Genomic DNA, 13,110 nt, shown 5'->3' with positions numbered 1-13,110 from the left:
TACCTTTGCCCTAAATACATAGTTCCCCAAACATGCTATCAATCCACAGTCCAGTTTATGTTAGCGCTGCCATTCAGCATTGGGAAGTCATCTAATGTTTATGTTGCCCCAAGGGTGATCTTATACATTTTATATTTAGATAGTACCCCTGGGATCTTTCCTCTAATGGGTTGTCTATCAACTAGTAAATTAACACTCAATAAAGAAAACAGCGTATATAATTTTGCAGTAAATAGTGACCCTGCCTATGTAATTGAGATCAAAGGCTTCTGCTGTTAGGTTTACATGCAGATATCTGCACTGTAACCATGCTATAGGTGTAATCCAGTGGTGGCCATATCCTGTCCTCAAAGGCCACCAACAGGTCAGGTTTTAAGGATATCCCTGCTTCAGCACAGTTGGCTCAATCAGTGGCTTAGTCACCTGTGCCGAAGCAGGGATATCCTTACAACATGACCTGTTGGTGGCCCTTGAGGACTGGAGTTGCCCTCCCCCCCCCCCCTGGTGTAATGGGTACTCCCTTTTGTGTTTATCTGTAAATTATTTCCGTTTGCATAATACAAACAGATATATAAAGATAAACTCTGACCTTTGCTATCCACATTAATATCATGGAATGAGCAATAGTGCTTTAGTTGTTTGAATTATAGAAGAAATTACAGTCTAGTTTTTCAAAATGTGGTCAAAAAGATTACATTTTAGGAAGAAATGATATTGTGACTAATTTGTATCCATTGTGTAAATGTATGTGTTTTTCTTCAGCCCCAAACATACAGTATGCACATTTCTTTCCAGAAATAGTATTAGCAAGCCCAAAATATACGGTACATTAGATACAAATATTAAACATTTGGAGAAATTAGCTCTTCACATAAAAAGCTTTTTACAATGCATTAGTTAGCCACAAATCTAGAATCTTTACTCAAATAAATGTTTCCTCTGGGTAACAAAGCACCTTCTTCTGCCTATTAGATCAATTTCATTAGATTGTTAATCAAAGTAATTTTTGTTTCAGTGTAAGACAAATGTTTTACTCAGCCCAGTCTCCAATGAAGCCAATAATGGTAAGTTTTCATCTAATTAGTTTAAAGCTGTGGAATAATATTTAATGGCAACAAAGCTATATGATGTCCAAAAGATATGTCATATTTATTTATGAAGGGTATTTTTCATCATTAATTCCTAAGATCACCTTGTCGTTATGTTATAGTCTTCTGCATCATAGAGATCTGTATGTATAGACGGTAGCACAGTTTGAAATCAATTGTGTATGCCAAAGGATCTCTAGCCACACCTGATGCTTATTAACCCTACTGCACAAATAAACTGACACAGTGATATTCATACGGATACACTGCCCCCATAGTCTGGACACAGACACTGTGACATGTGCAGTACAATGACATTCACATATTTGCACATCACATTCAGCACCTATAAGGTACTGTACTGTACAAAAATAACAAATATGCAAACAAATGTCTTTTATTGATCCAACATTTCGGCTACCCACTAGAGCCTTGACCAAGAGCATATATATATATATATATATATATATATATATATATATATATATATATATATGAAGTGCATATCACCAATAGCGTGTAGTACTCTTTAGTTAATATCAGCAATAAGATAGCCAATAATGTGCACTCACAGACAACAGATACAGTACATAGCAAACATCTCTTTCCAGAGTTCCCTGTCGTCTCTGTATATGTAGCATCTGTATCTGACGCCCCGTCACCAGGCCGGTGTGCTGGCTCTGTATGTCACTCTGCTATAATCCCCCATCTGGTTAGGAGCAAACATGGAACAGGTTTTTAGTTTTCTTTATCCAATAATTTCATATATTGTATTGTATGTCTTTATTTATATAGCGCCATAAATGTACATAGCTCTTCACAGTAGTAATACATGTTGAAATCATATGAATAACAAATAATATATATACAGGTCATGGGAATAAGTGCTTCAGACATAAAAGTAACATAAAAGTAACATTAAGGAAATGGAGTCCCTGCTCCGAGGAGCTTACAATCTAATTGGTAGGTAGGGGAACATATAGAGACAGTAGGAGGGAATTCTAGTAAGTGTGTCTGCAGGGGGCCAAGCTTTATGTATCATGTGTCCAGGATAATCCAGTGCTATTCATATGGTTCTTTAAGCAAATGTGTCTTAAGGTTGGTCTTAAAGGTGGATAGAGAGGGTGCTAGTCGGGTATTGAGGGGAAGGGCATTCCAGAGGTGCAGGGCAGAAAGTGAGAAAGGTTTAAGGCGGGAGAGAGATTTTGATACAAAGGGGGTAGAAAGAAGACATCCTTGAGAAGAACGCAAGAGTCGGGATGGTGCATAGCGAGAAATTAGGGCTGAGATGTAAGGAGGGGCAGAAGAGTGTAAAGCTTTAAAAGTGAGGAGGAGACTTAAGTGTGAGATACGGGATTTGATAGGAAGCCAGGAGAGGGATTTCAGGAGGGGAGATGCGGAGACAGATTTAGGAAAGAGTAGAGTGATTCTGGCAGCAGCGTTTAGGATAGATTGTAGGGGAGGCAGGAAGGCCAGACAGCAGGAGGTTGCAGTAATCGAGACGGGAGAGAATGAAGGCCCAAGTCAGAGTTTTCGCAGTCGAGTAACAGAGTAAAGGGCGTATCTTTGTGATATTGTGGAGGAAAAAGCGATAAGTTTTAGAAACGTTTTGAATGTGAGAGGAGAATGAGAGAGAGGAATCGAGTGTGACCCCTAGGCAGCATGCGTGGGCTACTGGGTGAATGATCGTATTTCCAACAGTAATGTGGAAGGAGGTAGCAGGGCCAGGCTTGGGAGGAGGTATGAGGAGCTCTGTTTTTGCCATGTTAAGTTTCAGTCGGCGGATGGCCATCCAGGATGATATTCCAGAGAGGCATTCAGAAACTTTGGTCTGTATAGCAGGTGTAAGGTCAGGGGTTGAAAGGTATATTTGTGTGTCGTCAGCATAGAGTTGATATTTAAACCCAAAAGTTGTGATTAGGTCACCTAGAGAGAGTGTGTAAAGAGAAAAGAGAAGGGGTCCCAGGACAGAGCCCTGGGGGTACCCCCCCAGAGAGATCAATAGAGGAGGAGGTGTTAGCAAAAGAGACCTGATAGTACGATGGGAGAGGTACGAGGAGATCCAGGATAGAGCTTTGTTCCGAATACCAAGAGTATGGAGAATGTGAAGGAGAAGAGGGTGGTCCACGGTGTAAAATGCTGCAGAGAGGTTGAGTAATATGAGCAGAGTGTAATGACCTCTGTTTTTGGCAGCATGGAGGTCATTAGTTATTTTAGTGAGGGCTGTTTCAGTCGAGTGAGCAGTGCGGAAGCCAGATTGTAGCAGGTCTAGGAGAGAATAGGTGTTGAGAAAATTAAGCAAGCGAGAGAATACAAGACGTTCAACGAGTTTGGAGGCAAAAGGCAGGAGGGAGACAGGTCGATAGTTAGAAGGACAGGTAGGGTCAAGCTTTCTGTTTTTGAGCAATGGTATAACGGTTGCATGCTTGAAGGAGGATGGAAAGGTACCAGAGTAGAGGGAAGAGTTAAAAATCTGTGTGAGCATAGGGATTATAGAAGAGCAAGAGGTTTTAGGAGATGGGAGGGAATGGTATCAAGAGGGCAAGTGGTAGAGGGAGAAGAGGAGATCAGCAGTGACACATCCTCCTCCGAGATAGCGGAAAAAGAGCCAAGAAAGGCAGGAGGAGAGTTGGGAAGCGGTGTGGGATGGGAGGAGGCAACAGATGGGATGTTCTGATGTATGGATTCCACCTTTTCCTTAAAATAGTCAGCAAAGTCCTGAGGTGAGATGGAGGAAGAAGAGGAGGCAGCCGAGGGTGGTCTGAGTAGAGAGTCAAAGACAGAAAAGAGTCGGCTTGGGTTATACTTGTGTGTGTTGATTAGTGATGAAAAGTAGGGTTGTTTAGCCTGAGAGAGGGCAGAGTTGAAACAGGACAGCATAAATTTGTAGTGAATGAAGTCTGCGAGCGTATGAGATTTCCTCCAGAGGCGTTCATAGGAACGAGTGGAGGAACCCAGCATGCGTGCGTGGGAGTTTAGCCAGGGTCTGGGGTTAGGAGGGCGAGGACGACAGAGAGAAAGCGGGGCATGAAGATCAAGAGAGGAAGATAAGGCAGAGTTGTAGTTCCTGACCAGGTTGTCAGGGTCTGAAGCAGAACTGAGAGAGGAGAGGGAGGAGCGTAAAGTGGAATCAAAAGCTGGTAGGTTAATAGAGCACAGGTTTCTGCAAAAACGAGGGCTAGATGGAGATGGAGATGGAGAGAAGCGAGAGAGAGATAATGAGATGAGATGATGGTCAGAGAGAAGAAAAGGGGAAATGGAGAAATCGGAGAGAGAGAAGTTTTTAGTGAAAACCAGGTCTAGGTAGGGACCATCCCTGTGGGTTCTGGCTTCAGTCCACTGTTGAAGGCCAAAAGAAGAGGTTAGAGAAAGAAAGCGGGAAGCCCAAGGGAGAGAGGCGTCATCAATGTGGCAATTGAAGTCCCCAAGGAGAAGAACAGGGAAGTCTGTGGAGATAAAGAAAGAGAGCCAGGATTCAAAATGAGAGAGAAAGGCAGAAGGGGGATGAGTAGCGGTAGGTGGGCGATAGATGATTGCCACGTGGAAAGGGAGAGGAGAGAAGATCTGGACTGTGTGAACCTCAAAGGAGGGAAAAGCAAGAGAGGGAGGAATAGGAAGGGTTCGGTAACGGCAGAGAGAGGAGAGCAGGAGCCCCACGCCTCCACCCCTGCAATCAGTGCGCGGAGTGTGGGAGAAGGAAAGGCCACCATAGGAGAGGGTAGCTTCCAGAGCAGAGTCAGACTGAGTGAGCCAGGTCTCAGTTATAGCAAATAGGAACAGAGAGTGAAAGAAAAAGAAGTCATGCACAGAGAGGAACTTGTTGGAGAGGGAGCGAGCATTTCAAAGGGCACAGGAGAAAGGGAGAGGGGAGGGAGGGTGGCAGGGGATGGGTATGAGGTTGGAGGGGTTGACACCAGAAGGAGTAGAAGTTGCATGTGGGAGGCGAGGACATGAGCAAGTAGAAATAAGGAAGGGACCAGGATTGGGAGAGATATCCCCAGAAGCGAGGAGGAGAAGCATGGATAGAAAGAGAATGTGTGAGGAGGATTTGTAGGGGTGTGTTTTAGTGCAGGGGGTATAGCTGTGGGTTGTCAGAGGGCGCAAGTAAGAAAGGAGTTCATGTGAACTGAGAAGTGGGGAAGGAAGGAGAGATGAAGATACAGTATATGAATAGAGTTAGAGACATAGGGAGGCTGGTGGAAGGAAGTGCATAATTTGAAAAGAAGTGAGGTCACAGCAAATATAAAAGTAAAGGTGGCATCACTGCAAGCATTAAGTGCGGAGATGTGTATTATGGGATGATATCCTCCTTTCCAGCGTAGATCAAATGCAGGAATCAGAAGCAGTAGGTGTTGTCCACTTTTCCACGTCTTTTTGAACTTCCTTTTTAAACTTCATCCCTACTTAAAAGCATTTCTGCTTAAGAGCATGGCTGCAGGCAGCTATGGCTGCTGTGAGTTTACTTATATACTTTTACAAAGTCACCTGGCTGGCCCAACCAACTTAATTAGCACATGTGAGGGACGTTAAAGCAAATGGTTTTCTAAGATTGGGTGTTGTCTTGCCCATGTGTGAAAGCTGAATTAAATTATGACACAGCAGGGGATGCTTTGTAGACAGACAGACAATATTTGAAATATGTTTTGACCTAAAAAGAACTTAATAGAACTATATATATAAGTATACATTGCTATAGGATTGTACAGTTGCTGACCCCTGATGAAGTGACATATCCATGAAAAGTGTTGGGGCTGTTGGAAATTGTTCCAAGCTATAGCATGTTGTAGCATAACACAGAGAGTGCTGGGTCATGTCTACTCCTGTCCAGAAGGTGATTAGCACATATGCGCTAAACAACACTTCCATTTGAGAAGCAGTCAGACTTCACTATTGCCCTGTATCTGAAGAATTTAGATTTGGACAATATTTGTTTACTTTGTACCCCTCATAGTGGAGTTATTGTTTTATTATCACAGCTTTTCTGCCCGCTTTTTGCACTTTTTATATATTATTATGTTTGTACAGATTTATATTTATTCATCCGATTGAACATTTGTATTACTTATGTGCATTTTTTTCTTAAATACGATTTTTAGGTGCTTTACCCATATTTTACTATTTTTTCACTTGTTTGCTGATACATTCATTTTTTTGGCCTATTTGACGCACGTCTCTTTTATTCTTCAAACATACATATAGTAGGCGTACAAACTGCTATATGCTGCTAAAATGCTCATGTACATTATGTGCTACTTATTTATCTGACTTTATCTTACTACCATCCAGAATATCACTGACATTTGTGTACCAAATACCAAATATGTTTGGCACTAATATTTTGGCATATAAATGGCAAAGAAAAAAATGTCTTCCAGAACATGAAGGAAAAAGATGGCACACAAAATTATACTTCCAAATATAATTTTTTATGGCTTGCTCCATTTTCACAACACCTATTCTCTCCTAGACCCTCTACAATCTGGCTTCCGCACTGCTCACTCCACGGAAACAGCCCTCACTAAAATAACTGACGACCTCCATGCTGCCAAAGACAGAGGTCATTACACTCTGCTCATATTACTCGACCTCTCTGCAGCATTTGACACCGTGGACCACCCTCTTCTCCTTCACATTCTCCATACTCTTGGCATTCGGAAGAAAGATCTATCCTGGATCTCATCCTACCTCTCCCATCGTACTTTCAGTGTCTCTTCTGCTAACACCTCCTCCTCCTCTATTGATCTCTCTGTGGGGGTACCCCAGGGCTCTGTCCTGGGACCTCTTCTCTTTTCTCTGTATACACTCTCTCTAGGTGACCTAATAACATCTTTTGGGTTTAATTATCACCTCTATGCTGACGACACACAAATATACATTTCAACACCCGACCTTACACCTGCTGTACAAACAAAAGTTTCTGAATGTCTCTCTGCTATATCATCCTGGATGCCCCTCCGCCGCCTTAAACTCAACATGGCTAAAACAGAGCTCCTCATACTTCCTCCCAAACCTGGCCCTACTACCTCCTTCCACATTACTGTTGGAACTACGATCATTCACCCAGTAGCCCAAGCACGCTGCCTTGGGGTCACACTCGACTCCTCTCTCACATTTGCCCCTCACATTCAAAACATTTCTAAAACCTGTCGCTTTTTCCTCCGCAATATAACAAAGATACGCCCTTTCCTCTGTTGCTCGACTGCTAAAACTCTGACTCAGGCCCTAATTCTCTCCCGTCTTGATTACTGTAACCTCCTGCTGTCCGGCCTTCCTGCCTCTCACCTGTCTCCCCTACAATCTATCCTTAACGCTGCTGCCAGAATCACTCTACTCTTTCCTAGATCTGTCTCAGCATCTCCCCTCATGAAATCCCTCTCCTGGCTTCAGATCAAATCCCGCATCTCACACTCCATTCTTCTCCTCACTTTTAAAGCTTTACACTCTTCTGCCCCTCCTTACATCTCAGCCCTAATTTCTCGTTATGCACCATCCAGACTCTTGCGTTCTTCTCAAGGATGTCTTCTTTCTTCCCCCTTTGTATCTAAAGCCCTCTCCCGCCTTAAACCTTTTTCATTGACTGCCCCTCACCTCTGGAATGCCCTTCCCCTCAGTACCTGACTAGCACCCTCTCTATCCACCTTTAAGACCCACCTTAAGACACACTTGCTTAAAGAAGCATATGAATAGCACTGTGGCTATTCTGAACACATGATACATAAAGCTTGTCCCCCTGCAGACGCACTTACCAGAACTCCCTCCTACTGTCTCTGTACGTTCTCCCTACCTACCAATTAGACTGTAAGCTCCTCGGAGCAGGTACTCCTCTTCCTTAATGTCTAAAGCACTTAATCCCATGATCTGTTATTTATATTATCTGTTATTTATTTGATTACCACATGTATTACTGCTGTGAAGCGCTATGTACATTAATGGCGCTATATAAATAAAGACATACAATGTAATACAATACTAATATTTAAGTATCAACACACTATTTGGTCAGCTTATAAAATGTGGGTTGGGGGTGGGGGGTGGGGTGGAGGGGGGGAGTGCCTGTTAGAGGAGTTCTCGTAAAAGATGTCTCTGAAATACCCAGCAGTTTAACTAACGGGGTTCCCTCATGAACATGTAAATAACTGTCAAATAGAAAACCACAACGTCATCCACGTTACTATTGGCCTGTGGGACCTGCGAGGTTTAGTGCCTATTAATATTGCCCTAAAAGGGAGGAAAACACTGACAACTAAACCTGTAAGAGTTTGTGAAACCGGGGATCCCCTGAGCTAAAGATAACGGGGTTCAGCTGCAGCGTAGGCCCGATCAAATTCTTTAAAAAAATAATAATAGTTAAAAATAAAGAAATGGGTAGACAGGATTGCTGCTTTAAACCCTTAATGCACCATGGTATATCATTAAAACTACATATTATTGCAATCCTCAGGTGAGGACTCAATTTCTCAGTCTCGCAGCATTGAAAGCAACACCGTGATTTTAGACTGCAGTGGAATTACTTTTAGTGACTTTACAGGAGTCACTATGCTCGCAAAGGTATTTAAATCAATCAAGTAAGTAATCTTATACTATTGCCAGGTTCTAGAGATGGGTGATATTTTTTTGAGGATTTGGATCCGCCTTTGGATCGTCCGGTTCCTTTGGTCCATGGATTTCCATGGATCAGTCTCAAAAAGGTGTGTGTGTGTGTGTGTTAGGGGGGGGGTGGGTGGGTTATCTCTTTATCTCTTCGCAGATGAATCCTTGTGTGGATTTTTAACAATCCGGTAACAGATTGTGGAATCCGCAGATCGGATTCTTAAGAATCCTTCCATATTCTATCCAATGGCGGATTTTGAATGATGTGCACGGATTTTTTGTACCCAATCTGCAGAAGGATTTGGTCTAAAAAAAAATCTGGGAAATTCTGGTAAACAGATTTGGACTCATTTTCCCATTTCTTCCAATTTCCTCTCTAATTAACATCTATGCAAACTGAAGATTCACTTCAGTTTGATCTATTACCAGATATTGTACGTACTGTAAAATGGACTCAGATCCACAAAGGTCTTTTAAAACCCTTAATGTGATGTTAAAGCTGCATTCCATTCACGGGTCTCAAGTGTTTTTAATGATTATATAGGGTCCCCTAACACCTTGGAGTGCTAATTTAACCTGATGTTAAACGATGGCCGTTGTTTTTTGCATATATACCTTTGCGCTAAATAGATATGCGCTAAACTAAGAGAAAATAACTTACGTTACTAATTTAGGTAACCTGACATTATTTGCCGTGATTTAATAGAACTTGGTGCATCTGGGCCTGAGAGAGAGGAACGAGAGAGTGGGAGTGGAAGTGGCTGTTGCTTGGGTCTGTTGGTGTTTCTGAAGATATGCGAGTTGGTATTTGTGGGGTGTGGCAGTGGGAGCGACTGGGGGTGTGAGAGTAGGTGTTGGAGATAGAGAGGAGAGTTTTTAAGTCTAGGCAAACCCTGGTGGGCCTTGGAGAGGGGCAGGTGTTAGGACGCTTCATTTGAACAAATCTTCAATTATTGTACGGCTCTTTACACAAGATCAAGACCAGATTTGGAGCCATGCATTAGCTGAAGTCATGCTGATAACAAAAAAGTGCACGCATGTAGCATTAGCACCATTAGTGCCACCCTAGACTGAAAAAGTTGGAACATATTTCTTAAAAATATTAGACAATTAAAACTCAGGGTTTTTTTTTCTTTCCTTTGGTTAAACAGAGGTTTTCATATTGAAAATAAGCCATTTGTATTTCCTTCTGCAGATTTACTTCGAATTAAAAAACAGTGGTGCTGTTGTTCTATTAACATGCTGTAATGGTAGGTTAAAGCCATTATATAAAATTATATATTTTACTATTGTCTCTATATAATGGTAACTGTTTTTTTTTTTTTTTTAGTTTCCTTAGTACAAGGTCTTCAGTACAGTGGAATCAGACCTAAATATCAAACTTTTTTTGATACAGTCAACACCGCTCTTAGAACCATGCAATTAAAAAAGGTGAGTGTCTATCTTGTTCCCTGCTTCAGGGACCAGAGTATTGCAGTTTCAGAAGAATGCTACATAATAAATTACGTTTTAAACACTTTAGTACCATGTGGTTCTACTAGAACCCTACAAGGAGGGCCCAGTTGGCCCCAATGTTGCTGGAAGTAAATAAAAGTTCAAATTGACCACACTCTCCATATTCAGAGTCTCCATGAACCCCCTGGAACTAAACTAGAAAAAAATGATAAATCTTCTGGGCCACAATTGGTCCTAAATTCATGGGGTTAAAAAAAAAAAAAAAAAAAAACACCCAACAGAAATAATAAATAAAATAAAAACTTCAGCAGAACAATATGCCAATCCGTGACATCTTTACCTTATGCAATAAAGGCACACAGGCATATGTCCATGCAAAGCATACTGTTTATTTATTTTTATTTATTTATAAAATATTTTACCAGGAAGTAATACATTGAGAGTTACCTCTCGTTTTCAAGTATGTCCTGGGCACAGAGTAATATAAATACATGGTTACAAATACAGTTACATAAATGAACAGGGTATACATTATATACAAGACATTGCGTGCACAGTTAAAGAAAATATATATTATGGGCGTATGTAACAGTAACAGACCAGATTAAAATGTGAGACAGCCTTAGATTTGGCATCATGGGCAAACTTGAAAAGGCACTGCTTAGTAAATATGGTCCATTGTCCCCATATACTTGCTCATAGGGACAGGAAAAATAGTTTGGTGCTTATCGTCACGTTTACTTACTCAAAGCAGTTGATTATTATCTGGCATTGTCACTTCGCAAACACAAATTGATAGGGAACTTTACAAATTGTGGCCATTCCCACTTATTGCTAGGCACTCATTTACTAAATAATAATTAGGGGAACAGACTAATTTTTGGTCACGTTAACTTATTGGTAGATCTCTACCTCATGTGCTCTCAAACTGTGATCACTGATCCATTTGTACAGTAGTCCCCAAAGACTTTAGATGTGGTCTTCAGGCAACTTAATCCTACTGTCCATCAAGAGGCAAAATTGGTGCAAGTCTGACCTAAAAACTGCATTAGATGTAAGAATGAAAGAAAATCATTAATACATCTGAAGCCATGTTTATGTCCATGAATTGCACTGGCATTACCCTGATACACAAGCACCTATGACTTTACATTCACTGTTTTTAAGACCTGATTTTGTATTTTTACATAAGTAACTACATCCATATAAATAAAGCTTATTAATTAATTTGGCCTTCAACACATTTATTATGATTGAAGTGGTCCATCATACGGAGAAGTTTTAGAACCCGGCTCTAACATGTTGTTTACTATTGAGGGCACTCTCGGTTATTGTACTATGTATAATTTGAAGCAGGAGCCAAAGGGAACAAATACCAGAAAGTTCCTGCCCTTCTTCTATATCCTGAACCATGTCAGACACTACAGGGCTGCTTCCATTCAGTTTGTGGCTGGTCTAAAAATGTGTTGGGCCCATGAAGATCCATAGTGGAGAGGTATGACAGATGTCAGTCAGGACCATTGCAGTTGAATTATGCTACAGTACATTATGCAATGTTTGTTCTGTTTGTTCACTTGGCATTGTATGTGACTGTTTGTTCACTTGGCATTGTGGAATGTACCATGTTTAAATTGGACACCTGAAGCGTCTGCCAGATAAAATTGCAATGCAAGTGATAGATCAAAATTGTCACTAAAAATGGAAAAACTTTTACAATTTCAAAAACAGTTACAATATTTAAGAAAATATTATTTTAAATAGAATGTTGACAGTTCTGAAAATGCTATACTCATATTATTTATACTTAAAAAACATCTGTAACCACAAAATGAGGAATCAAACTACATTGTAGAAGGAGTGTAAATAAATCAATATATAATTTCCTTGGGCTAATTGAATTTTTTTTTATTATTAATGTTGCTTAAACAAAGTTAACTCCAAGAAGTTTCAGTGTAACAATTAAAAAAAAAACATTTATTCTTTACATTTTTGTATTTAATACATAACATATTACTTTTTTGTTTTGTTTATATATTTTTATTTATCTTTTAGAACCGCGGATTAAGCCTCGAGTCACTTGACTCAACACATGTCTAGAAGCATTGGATACTATCATGAGATTGAGAAAAAAATTGTATTTTGGTCTGATATTGGTTATTCTATCGTTCTAAAAAAGCAGTTTCCCTGCTGCCCACCATATAAAAATAAATAAAAAATGTGTGTTAAGATTGAAGGGAAGCAGGGGCTCCCCAGAGCTGAACAGTGTTCATTTCTGCTCCTGGGACCCCTTACGAGATACATACCAGAGAAAGTGCCACAGGTGCTTCCTAGTTATTTAAATCCCTCATGTCACGTGGGCCAATAGGAAGCCATGACAGATAATGCAGCGGCTTCCTATTGGCCATTTTGTTTCCCATGGAGGGGACACCCCTGTTCTACCTTTAGTGGTAAGTACCTCAGGAACCAGGTGGGCGCCGGAGCTGAAAAGAGTGCAATTCAGCTTTGGGGACCCCCTGCTTCCAATATATGTCAACCAAAAAGTGGGGGGTAGGGGAACTGCACCTTTAATATACTGATCATTAAAGACTTCTCTGCTACCCGATGATGAAGTGTCAAGAAGATGCATTCTGCTGAAGGTCGTTTCGCTTTCATAAACTTGTTCTGCAGGGATTAGCACCCTTCCTAATCTATGTTCCTAAAGGTTGGGACACCTGGCATCACCAAGTTATTTGAAGAAGGATCAAGGACCAGAAACATTATGGACTTTATGGACTGTATGTATAACAGTACCTTAATAGACCTTTGGATTTTATTTTGGGGTTCTATACCCTGGATAAGAGTGCTTATCTCTCTTAACATACTGCTTGTAAAACTGCATGAATAAGATTATCTTGCAAGGAAAGATTGTATATTGTCGTTGTTTAAGTAAACATCATTAAGTGCATTTACTGTATGTGAAAAACTCACTAAATGCTCT

The 13,110-nt window shown here is 40.8% G+C and overlaps 1 protein-coding gene across 1 annotated transcript in view; it reads left to right on the top strand.

Moving 5' to 3' along the window:
- SLC26A7 (solute carrier family 26 member 7) overlaps positions 1 to 12,265 on the top strand; it is a 70,777-nt gene extending 58,512 nt beyond the window's left edge. The window contains exons 14-18 of the mRNA XM_075582822.1: positions 1,016 to 1,064; positions 8,530 to 8,636; positions 9,874 to 9,928; positions 10,009 to 10,109; positions 12,186 to 12,265. Coding sequence (XP_075438937.1) covers positions 1,016 to 1,064; positions 8,530 to 8,636; positions 9,874 to 9,928; positions 10,009 to 10,109; positions 12,186 to 12,230 — 357 coding nt within the window. The 3' untranslated portion in view covers positions 12,231 to 12,265. The remainder of the gene's footprint in view (positions 1 to 1,015; positions 1,065 to 8,529; positions 8,637 to 9,873; positions 9,929 to 10,008; positions 10,110 to 12,185) is intronic.
- Positions 12,266 to 13,110: the final 845 nt, after the last annotated feature.

Source organism: Ascaphus truei, chromosome 2 (assembly GCF_040206685.1).
Source record: "Ascaphus truei isolate aAscTru1 chromosome 2, aAscTru1.hap1, whole genome shotgun sequence".
Taxonomy (NCBI): Eukaryota; Metazoa; Chordata; class Amphibia; order Anura; family Ascaphidae; genus Ascaphus; species Ascaphus truei.
Note: the sequence above shows the minus strand (reverse complement) of the source record. Positions and strands in the feature narration are given on the sequence as shown.